Genomic DNA, 20179 nt, shown 5'->3' on the forward strand with positions numbered 1-20179 from the left:
GTCGCCATTTCCGAGCGCCCACTTTCAAAATGGCAGACGGAAGGAAGCTTGCAATTGGGCCGAGCGCGAGGCTGTAGTTTATGGACGTTACACAATTTCCGGTCCGGTTGCAAGATGGCAGCGCCCGGTGGTGGATTCCAACCTCGTGAGCGGCGCGCCGCGGAGCAGGAAGAGGACTGGGAGGCTGTGACGCCCAAGCGGCCCCGACTCGGGGCGGGAAGCAAGATCGGAGGCCGTAGGCTCATTGTGGTGCTGGAAGGGGCCAGTCTGGAGACAGTCAAGGTAGTTGCGGACCAGGGGGTGAAGAGCTAGTAGATCGATAGGATGGGACCGGGTTGGGTGAGGGTGATGGGCTCAAAGTGGATGGAGAAAGCGGAGGCAGGTGAAACATGCTTTTGGAGAAAGAGTGGCCTAGTCGACTGTCTCTTCCTTTAACATGGGTCGGCAGTGCTCGTTTTCTTTGCCCTTGAATCCCATTGCAGCCGTCACATGCTTGCTTCCGATTGATTTACTAGGATTCTGTGGTAACCCTAACCCCATCCCCAACCCCAAAGTCGTCTAAGGGGAAGGGGTTTCGTCCATCGCGTCGTCCCGCTTCATCCCAAGACAAGCTTACTCGGCAGAGGGGAAAGGTAGTTTACTGTAGCTCAGTCTTCCCACCTTTTATTTGTTAAGGACTTAATGTTTTAATACGTTGAAAGGTGTCTGTCACTCTCCTTTCTATTACTGTACATTTCAAAACACTGCCTGGACCAGATTATCATTAATACTTTCACATCTTTATTTTTACTTATCATTTGGCTCTTCTCCCGAACAAATCCGGCAGTTCCCTGTCTTAAAAATTTGTGCAGTGTTCTCATTCTTTCTGATATTGTTTCTCATACTGTTTAGAACTAAACTTGTTCAGTGAGTAGGGCCACAAGAAATAGCACTGGTTTAGAAGCCAGACCCGGATTTTAATCTTGCTTCTTACACTTATTTCAAGTGTGTGATTTTGAGAAAACAAGTTTGTAAAGCGGGGGTTAATACTTTGCAGGGGAACTGTAATGAAAGTGCTTTAAAAGTAGTACATTGCCATAGTAATCTGAGTGCAATTCATTTCCATCTTTTCTTCCTCAACCACTATGGCACTTTATTAAGCTTGTAGTTTAGAAAACTTTTTTTTTAATGACCATCTAATCAGGTTTCATTTTCTTCTATAATTGATATTTCTAACCTAATTATAGGTTCATATATTCATCTCTCACTTCATTGCTGCTGTCTTCCCAGGCTATTAATTCTGAGTGTCACTTAACCACTTCATTTCTTCATATCTGTGGGGATGACAGTAGTACCTATTTTACTGGGTTGTTGGAAGGATTAAAGGAGTTAATATGTAGAAAGGGTTTAGAATAATTTCTGTCACTTGGAAATAGTTGTTATTATTATTGATTCAGGTTACTTATTAGGAAGTTGAAAAGGTTGTGGGCAAATTAAAGTTCCTAGAGCATGCTCTGGAATAAATTAGGCCAGTTGTCATTAATGGTACTCCAATGGTGATGGATTCCATAGGTGGTTGAAATCTTCCATACTGTTAGCTTTTGCCTTCCTTGTGCTGATACCTCTTGCTTCTGCAAGCCTCACCTGGGCCTGCACTCTCCATTTATTCTTTTTCAATTTTTAAAAACTGTTTATTTTTTATTAGAGTGTAAATTGCTTTACAATGTTATGTTAGTTTCTGCTGTACAATGAAGTGAATCAGCTATGTGTATACGTATATCCCCCCCTTTAAAAAAATTAATTAATTAATTAATTTGGTTGTGCTGGGTCTTAGTTGGGGCAGGCGGGCTCCTTAGTTGTGGCTCACTGGCTCCTTAGTTGTGGCATGTGAACTCTTAGTTGTGGCATGCATGTGGGATCTAGTTCCCTGACCAGGGATCGAACCTGGGCCCCCTGTGTTGGGAGCACAGGGTCTCATCCACTGCACCACCAGGGAAGTCCCTCCATTTATTCTTTGTACTCCAGCCTCACTGGCCTTCTTTAAGCTCTTTGAAAGCACTACGTTCTCTTATACCTTAAGGTCATTGCAGATAATGTTGTTTAACTGCAAGCACCCTTTACTCAACTCTTTGCTTTATTAATTCTTACTTAATGTTTATTCATTTAACAATTATTGAGTCTATTAGGCTACTCATTCTTCAGTTATTAGGTTAAATGTTACTTTCCCATAGAAATGACTCCCTTCCTCGTATAAATCAGGTCCTCATAATCGTTTAGTGAACCGTTTAGTTTTCCTTCGTAATGTTTATCACAATTCGAATTAAATACTCATGTGCTTGTTTAGTTTGTCTCTTCCACTAGAAGGCTATAATGAGGACAGAGAATAAGGTTTTAAAAATTCTTGTATCTCTAGTGCCTATTACAGAATACACATGGTATTCATTCCCTGATTATTCTAGTTAGTGGTTTTCAAGCTTATTAACCACAGCCCACAATAAAAAAAATTACATCGTGAGCCAGTATGCACACTCAACTATATGAAGCCGAAAGTTTCATAAGCCTTTACTTACCATGACTACATTTGAAGTACTCTGATGTTTTCTATTCTGTTCCATTAAGGGAACGAAACCCTGGTTATAACTTACTAATGGGTCAAAACTAGATTCTTCTATTCAGGAGGTTCTTTTTCTTCTATAACTAAGAGTGTCCCATGGACTTAGTTCTTGGTCCTTTGTTTTACTCTCTGTGACATTCTTGTTATTTCAGGTACTCAGTTAATTTCAAAATCTATATGCCTCTTCCCCCAAACTTTTTGGAGTCATATCTCAAGATGTTGCCGGACATACAAATGTTGTGTTGATATATAAAAACTTCGCCTTTTCAAAACCTGTGTTTGTACTTACTGGTGTGTTTTTATTTTTATTTTTTTATTTATTTAATCCCCCCCCATATTTGCTTATTTATTTATTTATTTATTTTATGGCTGTGTTGGGTCTTCGTTTCTGTGCGAGGGCTTTCTCTAGTTGTGGCAAGCGGGGGCCACTCTTCATCGCGATGCGCAGGCCTCTCACTATCGTGGCCTCTCTTGTTGCGGAGCACAGGCTCCAGACGCGCAGGCTCAGTAATTGTGGCTCATGGGCCCAGTTGCTCCGCGGCATGTGGGATCTTCCCAGACCAGGGCTCGAACCCGTGTCCCCTACACTGGCAGGCAGATTCTCAACCACTGTGCCACCAGGGAAGCCCATGTTTTCAAACTTTTTATTGACCACCCTATAATGCTCCTCAGGGCTCTGATTTGCAATTGTTTCTTTTAGCGATTGCCCACATGCCTTAAAACTGGAACCACCCCTCTTTGTTTTACTTATGAGAATGTTCCTTGATTAAACTACCTCTTGCCTCATTAGAATTTTCACATTTCTTCCTGCTCAGATTTGCAGCTCTTTGTGCATGTTTGTTATAAGCAAACTGAGAGTAGTGACCGTGTATGTTTTGCCCAGTGTATACATAATGCTTTTGTGATAAACAAGCATTCAATCTTGCTCATTAACCTCACTTCTGCCTGGTTCCAGAATCCCTCACTGGTTTTGCCTAATACCCATAGGTTTTAAAATTAAATCCAGTTTAGGGACTTCCCTGGTGGCGCAGTGGTTGAGAATCCACCTGCCGATGCAGGGGACACGGGTTCGAGCCCTGGTCCGGGAAGATCCCATGTGCCACGGAGCAACTAAGCCCATGCGCCATGACTACTGAGCCTGCGCTCTAGAGGCCGCGAGCCACAACTACTGAAGCCCACGCGCCTAGAGCCCGTGCTCCGCAACAAGAGAAGCCACCGCAATGAGAAGCCGGCACACCGCAATGAAGAGCAGCCCCCGCTCGCTGCAACTAGAGAACACCCGCGCACAGCAACGAAGACCCAGCGCAGCCAAAAATAAACAAATAAATTAAAAAAAATTCAATCCAGTTTAGATCGTGTGGAATCACAGGCTGCACTCTTCCTCCCTTTTCCCTCCAAGACCAGTTATGGGATGGGGCTTGGGGGGGGAGGACGTGGCCACACAGTAATCCCCTGGAGGGTTTTGGGGGCCGCACACTGTGTGTCTGATTTAGTAGATCTGGAGTGGACCTGAGAATGTGACTGTGTAACAAGTTTCCAGATGTTGCTGGTTTGGGGACCGCCTTTGAGAACCGCTGTTCCAGGTAAAAGCAGCTTATGTTGCTCTTGATCTTGTTCCCTGTTCTTCAGGTGGGGAAGACGTATGAGCTGCTCAACTGTGACAAACACAAGTCCATGTTGCTGAAGAACGGACGGGACCCTGGGGAAGTGAGACCAGACATAGCTCACCAGGTAACTCCAGGGACAGAGCCCAGGCCCCTGTGCCTCTGTACGGAAGGTAAGGCAGCTGTGTGTGACTTCTCTTCAGTCTTAACCGTGCCTTGGTCTTTGCCTCCCTCAGAGTTTACTGATGCTGATGGATAGTCCCCTGAACCGGGCTGGCTTGCTACAGGTTTATATCCACACACAGAAGAATGTGCTGATTGAAGTGAACCCCCAGACTCGAATTCCCAGAACCTTTGACCGCTTTTGTGGCCTCATGGGTGAGAGAGAAGCCTTAGGACTTAAACTTGGCAGTAGTGATGAAGGAAGAGGCAAAAGGATAAATTAAGTGTGGAATTTTTAAGTGGGGGAGGGGCACATGTGGCTGATTGCAGAACAGGGGGTCTGCGCTTTCTTCCCACACACAGTGGGTACAGCGTGCTTGGGTTCCTGGCTGAGGAGCAGGGAGGGGGCCTGTCACCACACAACCAGTGATGTGCTTGACAGCTGCTTGTGCGTGACATTTCAGTCGTGTAGGCACGCAGGGCACGTGGAGCTCAGCTCACCTAAGGTTTTTCCTGGTTAAATTACTGGGCATAAAAGGCAGGCTCTCTGGCTAGCTCTGAACTCTTTTTTCTGCCCTAGTTCAGCTTTTACACAAACTCAGCGTTCGAGCAGCTGATGGCCCCCAGAAGCTCTTGAAGGTGAGGTGTTGACAGCTACTGGTTGGAGGTAGTGCTCTTGGAATGTGTCTGGGGCTGATTTCTCTGTTTTTCTTTAGGTGATTAAGAATCCAGTGTCACGTCACTTCCCAGTTGGGTGTATGAAAATCGGCACTTCTTTTTCTGTCCCGGTCATCGGCGATGTGCGGGAGCTGGTGCCCAGCAGCGACCCTGTTGTCTTTGTGGTGGGGGCCTTCGCCCACGGCAGGGTAAGGCCTGGGCTCAGCTCTTAGATTCTTCCCGGAGCTGAAGCTCAGGACAGAATCCCAGGAGCACTTAGCGTTTTGACGATCCTTGTCCTTATAAGTTGGGGACAGATGAAGCTTCCATTTCCTGCCCCCAGGGCGCATCCTTTGAGGAACGCTGGCATATGTGTCATGGTCAAAGCCAGGGCCGTCTCCGTCCTTTGCCCACACTGGTATTAAACAGCACTGGGAAATGGTAGTTTTCCTGCCCTAGACAAGGGCTGAACGTGTGACGGAGTGACAGAGTCGGCTGACTGACTGCCCTCTCCCCAGGTGGACGTGGAGTACACAGAGAAGATGGTGTCCATCAGCAACTACCCCCTCTCTGCTGCCCTCACCTGTGCAAAGCTCACCACAGCCTTTGAAGAAGCCTGGGGGGTCATTTGACAGAAGCGCCCTGCCCTGACACAGAGACTGTGGACATTGCTTCCCCGCCCCGGTGCTCAGCTGACTGCTGTAAGACCCCCTTCCTGCACCGAGACCGGGGTTTGCACGGGTCCAGGCTGTACACCTGCTATTTGTTTATCTTATAAACATTGTTCTTGCAAACCTGGTTGTCCTTTGGGGATTCCTAAGCTCAGCAGCCTCTGATGGTGTGACCTGGTGTAACCCCTCAGACCTCAGGAAGACACATGAGGTTACGGTGTTTGCAGTTTGGCCCTGGGCTTCGCAGGTGGGCTTTGTGCCCTAAAGGAGGGAGCCCTGATTATTTCAGCCATGGCAGGTGTGGAGGGCTGTGTCTGAAAGAAAGCATCCAGGAGCGCTAGCAGTGAAAAACAACACACTGAGGTGACTTTATCTGGTACAGTCCTAGGTAGAAAAGTGGAGCAGGCGGGGCCGTGCCCCTCCCCTCCCCCCATGGGGGGGGCGGAGGTAGCGGCACATATACAATCATAGTAAATTGGCGGAAGAAAACCACAACAGATTCCTGGCTAGAGGGGGAGAGATAAGGCAACGTGCATGGGGGAGCCCAGAGGGGAGACAATGGACCCCTCTACTCCTCCCACGAGAGTCTCCCCTTTGGCCCCAGATGGAGACGTGGCCGGCAGCAGAGGCACAGCTGGGGGAGCCCCGTCTTCCCGCACCCTGGCTTCTGGTTCTCTGTGCTCTGGGACGAAGGAGTGCTGTGGGAAGGGAGGCGAGTCGTTTCTGCACCAGTCCTGCTCTGGGCCACCTGCAAGGGGAGAAGGCGGGCAGGCAGGTCGGCCTCGCCCTCCTCGTCCCTGGTCTGCAGCCCTTCCAGCTCCCTCCGGGCGCGCCTCCGGGTAGTCAGTGCCCCATGCTGTGGTTCCCGGAAGCCAGGCCCCGTGAGGTTCCCCCCGCATCTCCAGTACTACCCCCCACCCCGGTCTGTTGCTCTCTTCTGTAACCTGGTAGTTTCAGCTCAGCTGGAGGGATCTTACCAGGGAAACAGATTATTCCATTTTCTTTAACTTCTCTTTCCTCGGCACCATTGCTTTGCGAACATAAGGCAATATGAATAGTAGACTCAAGAAGAAGACGTGGCCAAGGAAATAGACGGATTTATACACCTGTGGAGGGATACAGGCCACCGCGGTAGACAGAGGGCCTGGATTCAGCCCCACTGCCTGAGCTTTCAGTGGCTCCCTCCCCTCCTGGCAGGCAGGCCCTTGTGTACCTTCAGCCATTTGTCCCACGTGAAGAGGCAGAAGGCAGTCATCGAGTAACCCATGAAGAGCCAGTGGATGGTCTGCTGCACCAGATAGTAGAGGGGCTGCAGGACCCTGATGGAGGCCAGGCTGCTCAGGGCTGGGCTGTCTTGAATCAGGCTGGCAGCCTGTGGAGGAAGGGGAGAGGGCTCAGCGTCTTACCCCTTCTCAGGCCCCTTTCATCCACCACCCTTAAGGCTTACCTGTCTTTCCACAATAACAATGAGGAATTCCATCTGAAAGCAGACCAGGTACCCTGAGTGGAGGCCGTGCCAGAGGGACAAGAATAGCAATGAGAGGCCCTGGGATAGTTGTTTATTTCCAAGGAACTTGAGTCGTTTGAAGAAGTAACTAGAGAGAAGGGTGAGAAAGGATGAGACTCAGATCCATCCTGCCTCTGGGTTCTTGGAGTCCTTAGGGGTGCAGGGGTGGCGGCTGCTCCCACCGGGCCCCCTGGGGGAGGGGAGGCAGTGCCCTCCGATCACTTTATTTATTTATTTATGGCTGCGTTGGGTCTTCGTTGCTGCACGTGGGCTTTCTCTAGTTGCGGTGAGCGGGGGCTACTCTTCGTTGCGGTGCACGGGCTCTAGGTGCACGGGCTGCAGTAGTTGTGGCTCACAGGCTCTAAAGTGCAGGCTCAGTAGTTGTGGCGCACGGGCTTAGTTGCTCCACGGCATGTGGGATCTTCCCGGACCAGGGCTGGAACCCGTGTCCCCTGCATTGGCAGGCGGATTCTTAACCACTGCGCCACCAGGGAAGCCCCTCCGATCACTTTAAAATGAAAGGCAGTGAAGCTGACGAGTCGTGGTTTAGACAGAAAAGAGACGTAAGGCTCAGCTGGGGCCCCGCCTGGTACAACGGGTAATGGCGGAGGGCCTGCCAGGCGCCTGGTGCTGAGGCTGCAGCGGTGAGCGGGGCCGGCCCTGCACCCACGCTGCCGACAGTCCCCCCAGTCGTGGGACTGAGGAAGTGTTTGTGAACGTAAGGCCAGCAGCAGAAGTGGGGTGAAAACCCAGCACTCAAGGCCATGTATGCCTTGTTTCTGTCTTTCAAAAATGACAGGGATGGGACTTCCCTGGTGGCGCAGTGGTTGAGAATCCGCCTGCCAATGCAGGGGACGCGGGTTCGAGCCCTGGTCCGGGAAGATCCCACATGCCGTGGAGCAACTAAGCCCATGCACCACAACTACTGAGCCTGCACTCTAGAGCCTGTGAGCCACAACTACTGAGCCCGTGCACCACAACTACTGAAGCCCGCGCACCTAGAGCCCGTGCTCCGCAACAAGAGAAGCCACTGCAATGAGAAGCCCGTGCACCGCAACGAAGAGTAGCCCCCGCTCGCTGCAAGTGGAGAAAGCCTGCGCGCAGCAACGAAGACCCGATGCAGCCAAAAACAAATAAATTAAAAAAAAAAAAATGACAGGGACGGTTTGGGGGGGTTGGGTTGGGGACAAAAGTGGGTGTGGCTGGGGTGTGAGAGTGGCTGACGGGCGGGGCCCCCCGAAGTGGGCAAAGCTGGAGGAAGTGACGTGCGACCTCCCCGGCTGGGCGCTTACCGGGCCACCCAGGCGTTGGTGTTGATGTTGAAAGAGGCGATGGTGCCCGTGAAGCGGGGGTCTGTCTCAAAGAGCCACACCTTCATGTTGGCGCAGGTGTCCCACTTGGCCCTCCCGAGCTCGTCAAGGCCGTGGAAGCCCAGCCCCGTCAGGATGCACACGCCTTCCTGAGGGAGCCACGGCGTAAGCGACCCCGCCGCTCTGCGCCCTACCCAGCCTGCAGCTCGTCTCGCCGCGGCCCCGGGCCCTCTCTCCTTACCGTGACCAGCCAACAGGCGACGTATTTGTACAGCACAACCTTGCCCCAGACCAGCATGTACAGGCAGCGGAACCAGAAGCTGTGGTTCTTGACAGGAGAGAAGGCATGGGCATTAGGGACACCGCCAGGCCAGGAAGGGCCCCCCGTGCTCCCCGCCCTCACACGTGTGGCTGACTACTACTCCGTGCCCCCCGACGGTCTGCCTAACTGCTTTGCAACAGGCCAAGGGGGCCCAGCAGGGAGCGCCCTCGCAGAGGCCCTCAAACAGTGCTGTCCTCAACTCCTCTCCTAAAGAGCCGGGCACCTGGGACACTAGTGCTGGGGGACTTTTACATCCACGTTCGACGTCAGCTGAAGGAGACCAACCTCCCCAGAGCTGGGACGGAGCCCGAGCCAGCACTCCCCCTCCCCGGGTCCTGAGCTCCTAGAGCCCGGTCTGCCTGGGCCGGAGGGGGCTCGAGCCGCCTGGCTGTAAGAGGGCGAGCTCGAGCCGCTGGGGGAAGGTCAGGGGTGCTGAAGTGCACCTGGCACAGCCCTGTGCCCGCGAAGGTCGTTCAGTGCTGGCTGATGAACGGGTCCCGGCCCGGCTGGCATTGACACCAACTCTCAGATCTAGAGCAAAACCAACACGCGTTTGTAGGTGGTGTTACCCACTTCTCGGCTATCTACGGGCTCCTGGCCTGGCCACTGTCTATCTCTGGCGCAGTCGCACTGCTGCTGTTCGGGAAGCACTCACTTCGTAGTCGTCAGTGAGGAGATAGTCTTCTGTGATGTACTGGCTGAGCAGGGTGTAGCCCACTAGGTAGATAAGGCCCAGACTCAGGCGCCTGAGAGCAGGTACGGTGCTGGAAAGGAACAAGCGGGGTCACCCCGGGCGGAGGCCCCTCCCTTCGCCCTCCGACCTTCACGAGGGAGCAGCTTCCCAGAGTGAGCGCAGCCTTAGGGCTGGACATGAGGATGGAGCGTGCAGACCCTGCGAGTTCTGGGGTGGGGGTGGGGCAACGGGGGGCGGGCCGGGGAATCTGGGGTGCTCGCCCTCAGGGGTCCCGTGGACCTCGAGGACTCCCCCATGTGCTCGGGCTACATCGGGACTGAAAGCCCGATGCAGAGACGGGGAAGGACCGGTTTTGGATCTGCTCCCTCCTCTCCTGGCTGGATCGATGCTCAAATGCAGGCTGGACAAGTTCTCAGCAAAGGGATTTTCCTGGTAACTTATCAATCTTCTACTGTAAGATATATTTTTATATATATAGATTTTGATATATTTAACAGTATTTTTTAAACTGGGAAAGTGAGTTTTAAAGGCAGGGACATGACTGGTTCAGGCAAAATCCTATGGCATAAAAGTGAATTTTTAATGTTTGTACTACAGGGTCGGGAGGGATGGCGGGAGTGACCCAAGCTGAAAAGGGCCCCCTTCCTGCAGCGAGCAGGCACGGAGCGCCCATCACAGGCCGTGAGCCAGGGCCAGGCCAGAGAACGCAGCCGGCCAGCCTTCAGGAAGTCACTTGAGAAGTGGCTTTGCGTCGGGCGAGAGGCCTACGCAGACGTCCTGACTGAAGGGGGCCGTTACCTGTTTGGTATCTTGCCTGGTAGGTCAGTCAGCTGTCCCTGCACCAGCTTCATGTAGTGGTTCACTGAGAACTGGGGCCCCACCAAGAAGGCCCCATAGAAGTAGGAGAAGCCAGCAACCTCCAGCAGGGAAGGGACATGGCGTATGGCGTATTTCTGTTGCTCAGAGGACAGGGATTTCTATGGCGAGAAGAGAACGAATGGTTCAGGACCCCAAGAGCCAGACTGACGGCTCCCCACCCTTGTCCCCACTGATCCAGGTTCATCACACAGAGCCTCTTTGAGGGGATGACAGTACGGAGAAGCGCCGGTGCTTCAGGGGGTAATGGGCATGTGCAGGCCTAGCTCAGCCTAGGCCAGCTGCTGCTGCTATCCCCAGTGCCTTGCTGGCCCTGATCTCTGGACTCTGAAGAAGACCTGGACCCGGGCAATCAGACTTGTCGGTCCTTGATCAGTGCGGCCCGAAATGGCGATCACACGGGCGGGCATGAGGGCGTGGGGATAACAACAGCCGTCCTCCTTCCCTCTGGTTAAACTCCTTCACGTCTCTGCGGAGGGAGGGGTACTTACTTGATCTTTCCCTCCGTCATAGTAGTCGATGGCGAGACCTGAGCAGAGAGAGAAGGTGTGGGTGGAGAGGAGGGAGGGGACACAGGACATGGCCAGGAGCGCACGGGGCAGGGCCCGGGGTAAGCTTACGGTCGGATGAGAGGAGCCTGGGTGTCAGAGGGGAAGGCAGGGCCCCACCACTCACCGATCAGCTTCAAGGTCAGGACACAATGTGGCATCGTCCACTTGATATCGTAGTTGCCAGTGGCTGTGTAATAGTATCCGGCAAGAAGATAGGCCTAGGAGAGGGGCAAATATTTATTCTACTGTTGCTATGATTTATTTTCTCCCTGCTCTGAAAGCCAATGTATTCTTTTCACTTTTCCTTTCTCCTGGTCTAGAAACTGAACCTGTTAAGGGGAAGAGACGTCCTCAATGCTTACACTCTGTGGCTCATTCTACGTGGATTTTCTGCCTTGCCTTTAAGTGACTCCCCTCATGGACGGCTGGGCTAATCTGGTCAGACTCAAAGCACCCCAATGGCACAGTCCTACGCAAAGGACCGCCGGCACCCCGTCCTGGAGGCGGGTGAAGCATCGTCACTGCAGCCTGCAGATGAAACACCTGGGGCTTCTGGAGAGTGACCCAGAGCCACACTGCCAAGTGTCGTGGGGAGAAAGGATTAGAAACCGGATCTCCCGGTCCACGGCTTCTTCTACACCGCAGTCCCCATCCTCCCCGCCCCCAACTGCTGTCAGCTGTGACCTGAGCTGCCCAGGGAAAGACGTTTACCATCTGGAAGCAAAAGGTAGTGAGGACGGCAGTGATGGTGCGGCCCATCAGCCGGAGGATGAGGAACTGAAGCACGACGCATAGCAGGGAGTGGTAGAGCTGGTTTCCTGGATGCGGAGGAGAGAGCAAATTTTTGCCTGTTTTTTTCCTGCATTCCCACCCTTCCTGAGACTTCTAAACACAAAGAGAATATATATATATATAAAAAACTTTGGTATTAGGATTTTTCTTCTTTTTTAATAGCCTCATGTTTTGGAAGAAGGGAAGGAAATGAACTGTATAAATATAAAGGACTGCCAGGGAGCTCCTGTATTTCTGAACTTCGGGCCTAAGGGATGCTCCTGGGGGACCGCTTGGGTCTGTCGGCCAGTTCCGGCCACAGCAGAGACAAACTGGTGCTTCTCTGTTGATGGCGTCTGGTAAGGGTAACCATTCTCAACATGCTTTTACCGGGGAGAGGAATGTCTGTGAAGGGAGAAGTTAAGCTGTGTCCCTGCCCATACAAACCCTCTGCTACCAGAGCATCACAACTCCCCTCTCCATCAAATTCTCTCCAGGAAATTTTGTTCAGGTCTGTTCCTTCCCAGGTTCCCCATAATCACAGTGCTCAGTTCACTCACCAAAGTTATAATAAGCAATTGAGAGGCCTGTAAAGGTGTGGAAGAGATGGATGAGGTAGCTGTCCTTGTAGAAAAGGTAATGCCGATAAAACAAAGCCAAGGGGTAACCTGGAGGGGGAGGAAGAGCAGAAGAGGGTTACTCGTGTCTGGGGTCCTCCCAGGTTTGTTTTGGAAGTTGATCTGGCATGAAACTCAGCCCAGAGAGGAAGAAACATGCATTGTACGGATGTCTACAAAGACAATAACAGTATCCCCAATTATCAAAAGAAGTCTCTTTGTAAATACAAATTTAAAACTGAAGATATTTCATATTGAGGCAATACAAACTGGGTCTGAAGACTAGGTTTCATTTATGGCTTATTAAATATTGCTAGGAATTTTCTCTTGCATTTTTCTGAAATGATACAAGGGATTCAGGGTGCCCAACTATGCCCAGAAACACCATTTTACACCTTTATGATCTATAATAATTTCATCACTAGCAGAGTATTATCAGTCAGATTATTTTTTCTTTTTCTTTACTTTTTTTTTTTTTTTTTGGGCTGCCTGGCATGTGGGATCTTAGTTCCCTGACCAAGGATCGAACCCACGCCCCCTGCAGGGAAAGCGTGGAGTCCTAACCACTGGACCACTGGGGAAGTCCCTCAGTCAGATTGTTAAGAGGATAAATATAGGGCTTCCCTGGTGGCGCAGTGGTTGAGAATCTGCCTGCCAATGCAGGGGACACGGGTTCGAGCCCTGGTCTGGGAAGATCCCACATGCCGCGGAGCAACTAGGCCCATGAGCCACAACTACTGAGCCTGCGCGTCTGGAGCCTGTGCTCCGCAACAAGAGAGGCTGCGATAGTGAGAGGCCCGCGCACCGCGATGAAGAGTGGCCCACGCTTGCCGCAACTAGAGAAAGCCCTCGCACAGAAACGAAGACCCAACACAGCCAAAAATAAACAAATAAATAAATAAATAAAGGAGTTCCCTTAAAAAAAAAAAAAGAGAATATAAATTATTCCCGGCTACAAACTGGGGTTGCTGACGGCATATACAGTTGCATAGCAGTTACAGGATACATGTAGATACTCCTTACATAATGGGCATCGACCAAGTTATAAATCCATCTAGGTATACTGGGAAAATGTCTTGTCAAGCCGTGATTTAAAGTATGGTCCCGGGGCTTGACTGAACTACAGGGGATCTCCTGATGGGCCGTGAACTGATGATGCACGGCCAAGGGCTGCTTACTGAATTAAAAGGGCCAACAACATTTGTTATTCCTAAACTAAAATTAGCATGTTCCCTGGTTTCACTACAGACCCACATTCAGTGTTCCATCAAGAAGTCTGGCTGACGTGCTTGGCAACCTTCCTACTGCAGTAGCGCATGTGCGAAGAGTTGGGATCCCTACTGTTTCTTGGAAGGACACTTTACCCAGTCTATCATTGCATAATTAGTGTTCTGAGTTGGTCATGGTTTACAGCTGCTGCAATTCTTACTTTTTTTTTTTTCTTGTTTTGGCCACGTGGCTTGCGGGAATCTTAGTTCCCTGACCAGGGATCGAACCTGTGCCCTCAGCAGTGAAAGCCTGGAGTCCTAACCACTGGACCCCCTGGGAATTCCCCTTACTTTTCAATCATAAGTTGCAGTTAGTTTATCATTGGCGATATAGTTGTGAGTCTGGTTAACTCTGCAAGGCGTAGATGAGTGTCATACATAAAGTGCTCAATTATTTAAGTGAATAAGTAAATGGATAATCATGTTATATATTAGCTTATGTCCTTCTAGTCTTTTTTCCCATAACTTTTTTTTTTTAACTTATGATCACAACCTGTGTACTCATGTATCCTAGTTTTTTCACACAACAGTGTATCAACCATTTATCTTCTTGGTGCCAGGATTTGCTGGTGTTCTTTCTTTTTTAAATTTATTTTTTAATTTATTTTTGGCTGTGTTGGGTCTTCATTGCTGTGCGCGGGCTTTCTCTAGTTGTGGCAAGCGGGGGCTACTCTTCGTTGCGGTGCGCGGGCTTCTCATTGTGGTGGCTTCTCTTGTTGTGGAGTACGGGCTCTAGGTGCGTGGGCTTCAGTAGTTGTGGCACGCGGGCTTCAGTAGTTGTGGCTCGCGGGCTTCAGTAGTTGTGGCTCGCGGGCTCTAGAGCGCAGGCTCAGTAGTTGTGGTGCACTGGCATAGTTGCTCTGCGGCATGTGGGATCTTCCTGGACCAGGGCTCGAACCCATGTCCCCTGCATTGGCAGGCGGATTCTTAACCACTGCACCACTGGGGAAGCCCTGCTGGTGTTTTTTGAAAGCTGTTCTCATAATGGGCTACGCTCTTTACCAAATTTATAGCTTCATGCAAATAGTTGATTTTGTAGATATTCTGTGGATTACTGACTCATTTGCTCACTCATTCATCTGACAGATGTTTATTACATGCCTATTATATGCCAGGTATTCTGCTTGTGTAGCACAGAATGAGGGACGAGGTGGCATGGAATGGTTTATTTTCTAGCTATCTGAGATGAAGTGATATAGGACTGCTAGCCAAAGAGAGGGAGGAAACTGTGACCCTTTCAGTCAGATGAACGAGTAAAGAAATAGGACAAGTCTCACACATACCACGTGGGCAGAAATTTGGCAGGATTAGCAGCCAGTATTGCTAAGAACCAGAGCCAGGTAATAGAAAGTATATAGAATAACACCCAAATGTCTTAACTCTTTTGCTTTTTATGTTTAATGTTTTAGGAATAGGGGTATAAAGGACCAGAAAGAACAAATAGGGTAGATCTTAATTACCTAGAGTACTCATAAATAAGTTCTGGACAGCTAAGAGTTTACCTCTTAAAGCACTTAAAGGGTTAAAAACCTTTAACCAAGTGAAATCACTAAAACCCTTTATCATTTGGGATGCTCGAAATTAAAAAACACAACACACATTACTCTGCCTCCTTAAATTGAATATAACTGGACATTTTCTTGGTAATCTGGGTCATAACTACTCTAGAGGCACGACGGCTTTATGACCTCTTGGGATGTAGAGAACCCTGACAGGGCCCACACCGTCCTGCATTCTGAGTCCTTGTCTCCATATTTCACACTTTTCTGCCCCTTTCCTTGCTATTCAGGGATCTATAGTCACTTCTTGAGCTTTCAGTGCCAAGAATAGTCCCTTTCCCTCCTTCTAATTTACTGCAGGCCTTAGAAGCCTTAACTTTGTTTTAAAGGTGTAAAACAAACAAACAAACAAACAAAGATCTAAGACAAGAGCAAGGGCCTTGGTGTCTTGCTTGCAGACTTAGTGCCAGGCCTGGTAACAGCTGTTCTGGCCACTCAAGGCCCTTTTGCTCTCTCCTGTTTTCAGGTGTATTTGGGGGGAGTGGAGGTGGGTGAGTTCCACGCAGGTGAAGTCTAATCGCGCACCAGGAAACGCACGATAAAGAGATGGAGCAGGGCTTCCCTGGTGGCGCAGTGGTTGGGAATCTGCCTGCCGATGCAGGGGACACGGGTTCGAGCCCTGGTCTGGGAGGATCCCACATGCCGCGGAGCAACTAGGCCCGTGCACCACAACTACTGAGCCTGTGTGTCTGGAGCCTGTGCTCCGCAACAAGAGAGGCCGCGACAGTGAGAGGCCCGCGCACCACGATGAAGAGTGGCCCCCGCTTGCCGCAACTAGAGAAAGCCCTCGCACAGAAACGAAGACCCAACACCACAGCCAGAAATAAATAAATAAATAATAAATTAATTAACTAAAAAAAAAAAAAAAAAAAAGAGATGGAGCAACTGGCAGAAAAAGAAAAAGAATGCAGCAGGCCGGGTTACCAAGAACGTCAAGATCATGACAGAGAACAGCAGAGCCTGGAGCGAAGCTGCGAAGGGGAGGAAGGAGCTGTGCGGGTGAGTTGCTGTGACAACCCGGAGCTGGTTTCGAGCGTGTCAGCACCGAACCCTCCTCCCGGCTGCTGCTGAGCTCGGCCAGCTTCGGAGCCTGGATGCCCAGCCACCCCTTCCGGGATGTGCTGTCTGCGGGGAGGGTGTCGTCCTACGAGCCGCTTCTGAGTCTCAGCGCTTCTTTGTGGGAGCCAGTGCTTGATACAGCAGCTACAGTCACCTGAATAATCTCTAAGAAGACAACAAAAGCAGCACCTCACCCGTCCACCCACCCAGCAGAGTCTGATCCAGTAGGTCTGAGTGGTTCTGAGGTGCAGCCAGGGCTAAGAAGCTCTGCCTTCCTAAACCCTTGGGCAGGGCAGCAGTATTACTGGTCCTGTAGATAAATCCTGAGCTCCATGACTGGGGGTTGCTGTTTTTTCTTTAATGGCACCAAACAGGCCATTGGCTTTATAAACCTGGTCTGGAGGTTTTTTAAGAGCTTGTTTGGCCGCCACACTGTAACTGTTTCTTCTATTTGATTGTTTGTTTAAAGGCGGGCCCTGCAGAAACTTATTAGCCGGTGAAGGATGATGAAGACCCAACCTGCACCCCTAAACCCAGGGATCCCTGACTAGAATGGGAACGTTCCAAGAACAGGATCAAGGGCACTCACAATGCTGCGACCCTACAGCAGACTGGGACGCACTGAACTTGGTCCCTTCAGGGGTTCCGGTAGTCACAGCATGGAGCCTATTTATCCAGCTCATTTCCCCAGCCTGCCTCTGGGTGTTTACTGAAGCCCAAGTGCCATCTGAGTCAGAAACTCGGATCTGTCAACTGACACTGCTTGTGGAACTGCTCCTTCTCTGTACTATGATAGTTGTGAAATTACTCATTAATCCTAAGGTTCTGAAGTTCCATTTGAAGAAACAGAAATGGGCTGTTTTCACTGAAGTCTGATGAATTTCTTTGCCTCTCATCCCGTATCGCTATTTCTGGGCTCTGTGGGAATATGATACGACCTCGATTGATCAGGCAGTAGTTCATGTGACCCTGACGAAAAGAAAACAGAGCATGTTTTGGCAGGTGTGAGGGAGAAGATGGAACTAGACAGAACTGCTATGTGTTGGCTTAGCCAGGTATTGATACTGGTTTTACCAAAAGAAGAAAACCACCTCTGACACCACGCCAAGAGCTGACAGAACACCCTTAGCATATGGTAACGGCTGTCAAACCTTTTGGTCTCAGCACCACTTTTTTTAAACCATGTTTAAAAAATTGAAATACAGTTAATTTACAATGTTTTGTTAGTTTCAGGTATACAGCAAAGTGATTCAGTTTTATGTATACACACACATATGTATATAGATTCTTTTTCGGATTCTTTTCCACTATAGGTTATTACAAGATATTAAATATAGTTCCCTGTGCTATACAGTACATCTTTGTTTATCAGCATCACTTTATATTCTTAAAAATTATTGAGGACCTCAAACAACTTTTGTTAGTGTGGATACTATCTATCAATATCTACTGTATAAGGAAATTCTTAAGTGCACCTGCCCTTTTTTGACTGGTGGTGAAGAATGCAGGGAGTGCTGGTTCAGTTTGGTGCCCTTGCCGTCATTCGTACTAAGGGAACAACAGAGCTTTACCCATCGCTGCTTTTGCACCATCAGTGCAAATGTCAACACAGTGACAAATAACATCTTAATTTTATTCTGAAAATGACTTCAAGGTTCTCAGGGACTCCTAGGAGTTCATGGACTACATACACTTTGAGAACTGCTGACACGCAATAATGTTTTGGCTTAATCTTCCTGGTTAAAATGCCCCAAATCCAACTGCCTTTTCTTCCTCCCTACTTTCCTCAACTGCTTCTTCTGTATTTTTCTTTTTTTGAAAGGCTTCTCTGGCGTTGGTTTTGAGATATACAGTTTCCCTGCTTTTTTTCTTATTCTATTGAAATGTATTTCACATACCATCAAACTCATCAAACTCAAAGTGTAGAATGGGAGCTTCCCTGGTGGTGCAGTGGTTAAGAATCCGCCTGCCAATGCAGGGGACACGGGTTCGAGCCCTGGTCCGGGAAGATCCCACATGCCGTGGAGCAACTAAGCCCGTGCGCCACAGCTACTGAAGCCCACGCGCCCTAGAGCCCTGGCGCCGCAACTACTGAAGCCTGCTCGCTCTAGGGCCTGCGTGCCGCAACTACTAAGCCTGTATGCTGCAACTGCTGAAGCCCGCGTGCCTAGAGCCCGTGCTCCACAACAAGAGAAGCCACCGCAGTGAGAAGCCCGCGCACCACAACAAAAAGTAGCCCCCGCTCGCCGCAACTAGAGAAAACCCGCGCAGCAATGAAGACCCAACACAGCCATAAATAAATGAAAAGTAAAATAAACTAAAAATTAAAAAAAAAGTGTAGAACGGAGTGGTTGTTACTACATTCACGAGGTTGTGCAATGTCCCCACCAACTAATTCCAGCACGTTTTCACCCCCCAGAAGAAACCCCATCCCTGTTAGCAGTCACTTTCCAGGCCCTGGTGACCACCCACTTACTGTCTACAGATTTGCCTATTCTGGGTATTTCATATAAATGGAGTCATATTATATGTGGCCTTTTGTGTCTGGCTTCTTTCATTCAGCATAATGTTTTCAAGGTGCATTTATGTTGTAGCATGTATCAGTAATTCATTATTTTTTTAATATAAATTTATTAAAAATTTTTTTATTGGCTGTGTCTTCATTGCTGTGCACAGGCTTTCTCTAGTTGCGGCGAGCGGGGGCTACTCTTTGTTGCGGTGCGCGGGCTTCTCACTCAGGCGGCTTCTCTTGTTGCGGAGCACGGGCTCCAGGCATGTGGGCTTCAGTAGTTGTGGCTCTCGGGCTCTAGAGCGCAGGCCCAGTAGTTGTGGCGCATGGACTTAGTTGCTCTGCGGCATGTGGGATCTTCCCCAACCAGGGCTCGAACCCGCGTCCCCTGCATTGGTAGGCGGATTCTTAACCACTGCGCCACCGGGGAAGCCCTAGTACGTCGTTATATTTTACGGCTGAATAATATTCTTTTGTTTGGACAGACCATACTTCATTTATCCAATCATCAGTTGATGGACATTTGGGTTGTTTCCACTTTTGGGGTATTAAGAATAAGGCTGCTATGAACATTCCTGTACAACTTTTGGTGTGGTGTATGTTTTCAGTTCTCTCGGGTATATACTTAGGAGTGGACCTCTTGGCTCTTTTATCCTCTGACTAGCCCTTCTCGGTCAGTGGTGTAGACCAGTTTTCAAAATTTCCCATGCGTTGTGGACCAATACTTTTGTAAAATACAAAGTCATGGGCTTGGATGATGTGGCACTATGGAATGGCTACAAAAGTTCCTAAATGTTTACTTTTCACTCTTTGTGCTTGCTTTGAGCTTTGCCTTGGCCAAGGGTGGCGACGCAGTTCAAATAGATCGCGCCAACCTCTCTTTCTTTGTCTCTTTCACCCAAGGCTTTTCTCTGGCTTCTAAATACAGCTGACCTCCAGGAGTCAGCCCTGGTCCTCTGCTATTCTTGCTATACTGTCCTCTGGAAACTCCATCCAGTCTCATGTAACTTAATGTGATCTTTATGCCAAAGACAGGTCCACATCTTTAATCCTGACTTCTCAAGTTTCAGTTCCACATTTCCTACTTCCTGGCTGGGCATTTCCAGTTTGATATCACATACCATCTCAAACTCTGTGTGACTACAACATGGACTTTACCCCTGAATCGGTCTTCTCTTGGCTTCTTCTTTTGTTTGTTAATGGTGTTACCGTTGTCCAGGCCACACAACTACATTCAAAGGCTTGAAGTTGTCTTTGCCTCTTCCCTCTCCTTGGTTCCCTATACCCAGCCACCAAATCCTGTTGATTCCTCCTTTCCAGTGTTTCTCACCACCATCACATCCCCTTCCTTTCCTGTGCTACATCTGCAGTGAAGGCCCTCAAGCACTGCCCCTTCAACTCTTGCCGTGACCTCATCTCTGCCTGTAGCCGCGTCCTCTAACAATCCTC

General features: G+C 49.6%; 2 protein-coding genes across 3 annotated transcripts in view; one reads left to right on the forward strand and one right to left on the reverse strand.

The window, feature by feature from the left end:
* The first annotated feature begins 1 nt into the window (after position 1).
* Positions 2-5806, forward strand: EMG1 (EMG1 N1-specific pseudouridine methyltransferase). Its single transcript, XM_036865017.1, has 6 exons — positions 2-282; positions 4223-4324; positions 4434-4575; positions 4940-4998; positions 5076-5225; positions 5535-5806. The coding sequence occupies exons 1-6, from the start codon at positions 115-117 to the stop codon at positions 5646-5648; spliced, it is 735 nt and encodes a 244-aa protein (XP_036720912.1). The 5' UTR covers positions 2-114; the 3' UTR covers positions 5649-5806.
* The window catches only part of LPCAT3 (lysophosphatidylcholine acyltransferase 3), a 38539-nt gene continuing 23407 nt past the window's right edge, over positions 5048-20179 (reverse strand). Inside the window, exons 2-13 of one of the 2 annotated variants that reach the window (XM_036865014.1) lie at positions 12279-12386; positions 11659-11765; positions 11072-11165; positions 10888-10925; positions 10319-10497; positions 9482-9590; positions 8746-8832; positions 8487-8653; positions 7135-7282; positions 6901-7059; positions 6665-6793; positions 5048-6435 (exon numbers count right to left, since the gene is read on the reverse strand). In XM_036865014.1, the coding sequence (XP_036720909.1) occupies positions 6677-6793; positions 6901-7059; positions 7135-7282; positions 8487-8653; positions 8746-8832; positions 9482-9590; positions 10319-10497; positions 10888-10925; positions 11072-11165; positions 11659-11765; positions 12279-12386 (1313 nt within the window). In that variant the 3' untranslated portion in view covers positions 5048-6435; positions 6665-6676. The remainder of the gene's footprint in view (positions 6436-6664; positions 6794-6900; positions 7060-7134; positions 7283-8486; positions 8654-8745; positions 8833-9481; positions 9591-10318; positions 10498-10887; positions 10926-11071; positions 11166-11658; positions 11766-12278; positions 12387-20179) is intronic. The other variant, XM_036865015.1, reaches the window with a different exon arrangement.

Source organism: Balaenoptera musculus, chromosome 10 (genome assembly GCF_009873245.2).
Source record: "Balaenoptera musculus isolate JJ_BM4_2016_0621 chromosome 10, mBalMus1.pri.v3, whole genome shotgun sequence".
NCBI lineage: Eukaryota > Metazoa > Chordata > Mammalia > Artiodactyla > Balaenopteridae > Balaenoptera > Balaenoptera musculus.

Coding starts and splice junctions, on each gene's coding strand:
- EMG1 (XM_036865017.1), top strand. CDS start 115: ATGGCAGCGCCCGGTGGTGGATTCCAACCTCGTGAGCGGCGCGCCGCG. Junction 4,325..4,433: donor GACCAGACATAGCTCACCAG/GTAACTCCAGGG, acceptor TGCCTCCCTCAG/AGTTTACTGATGCTGATGGA. Junction 4,576..4,939: donor CCGCTTTTGTGGCCTCATGG/GTGAGAGAGAAG, acceptor TTTCTGCCCTAG/TTCAGCTTTTACACAAACTC.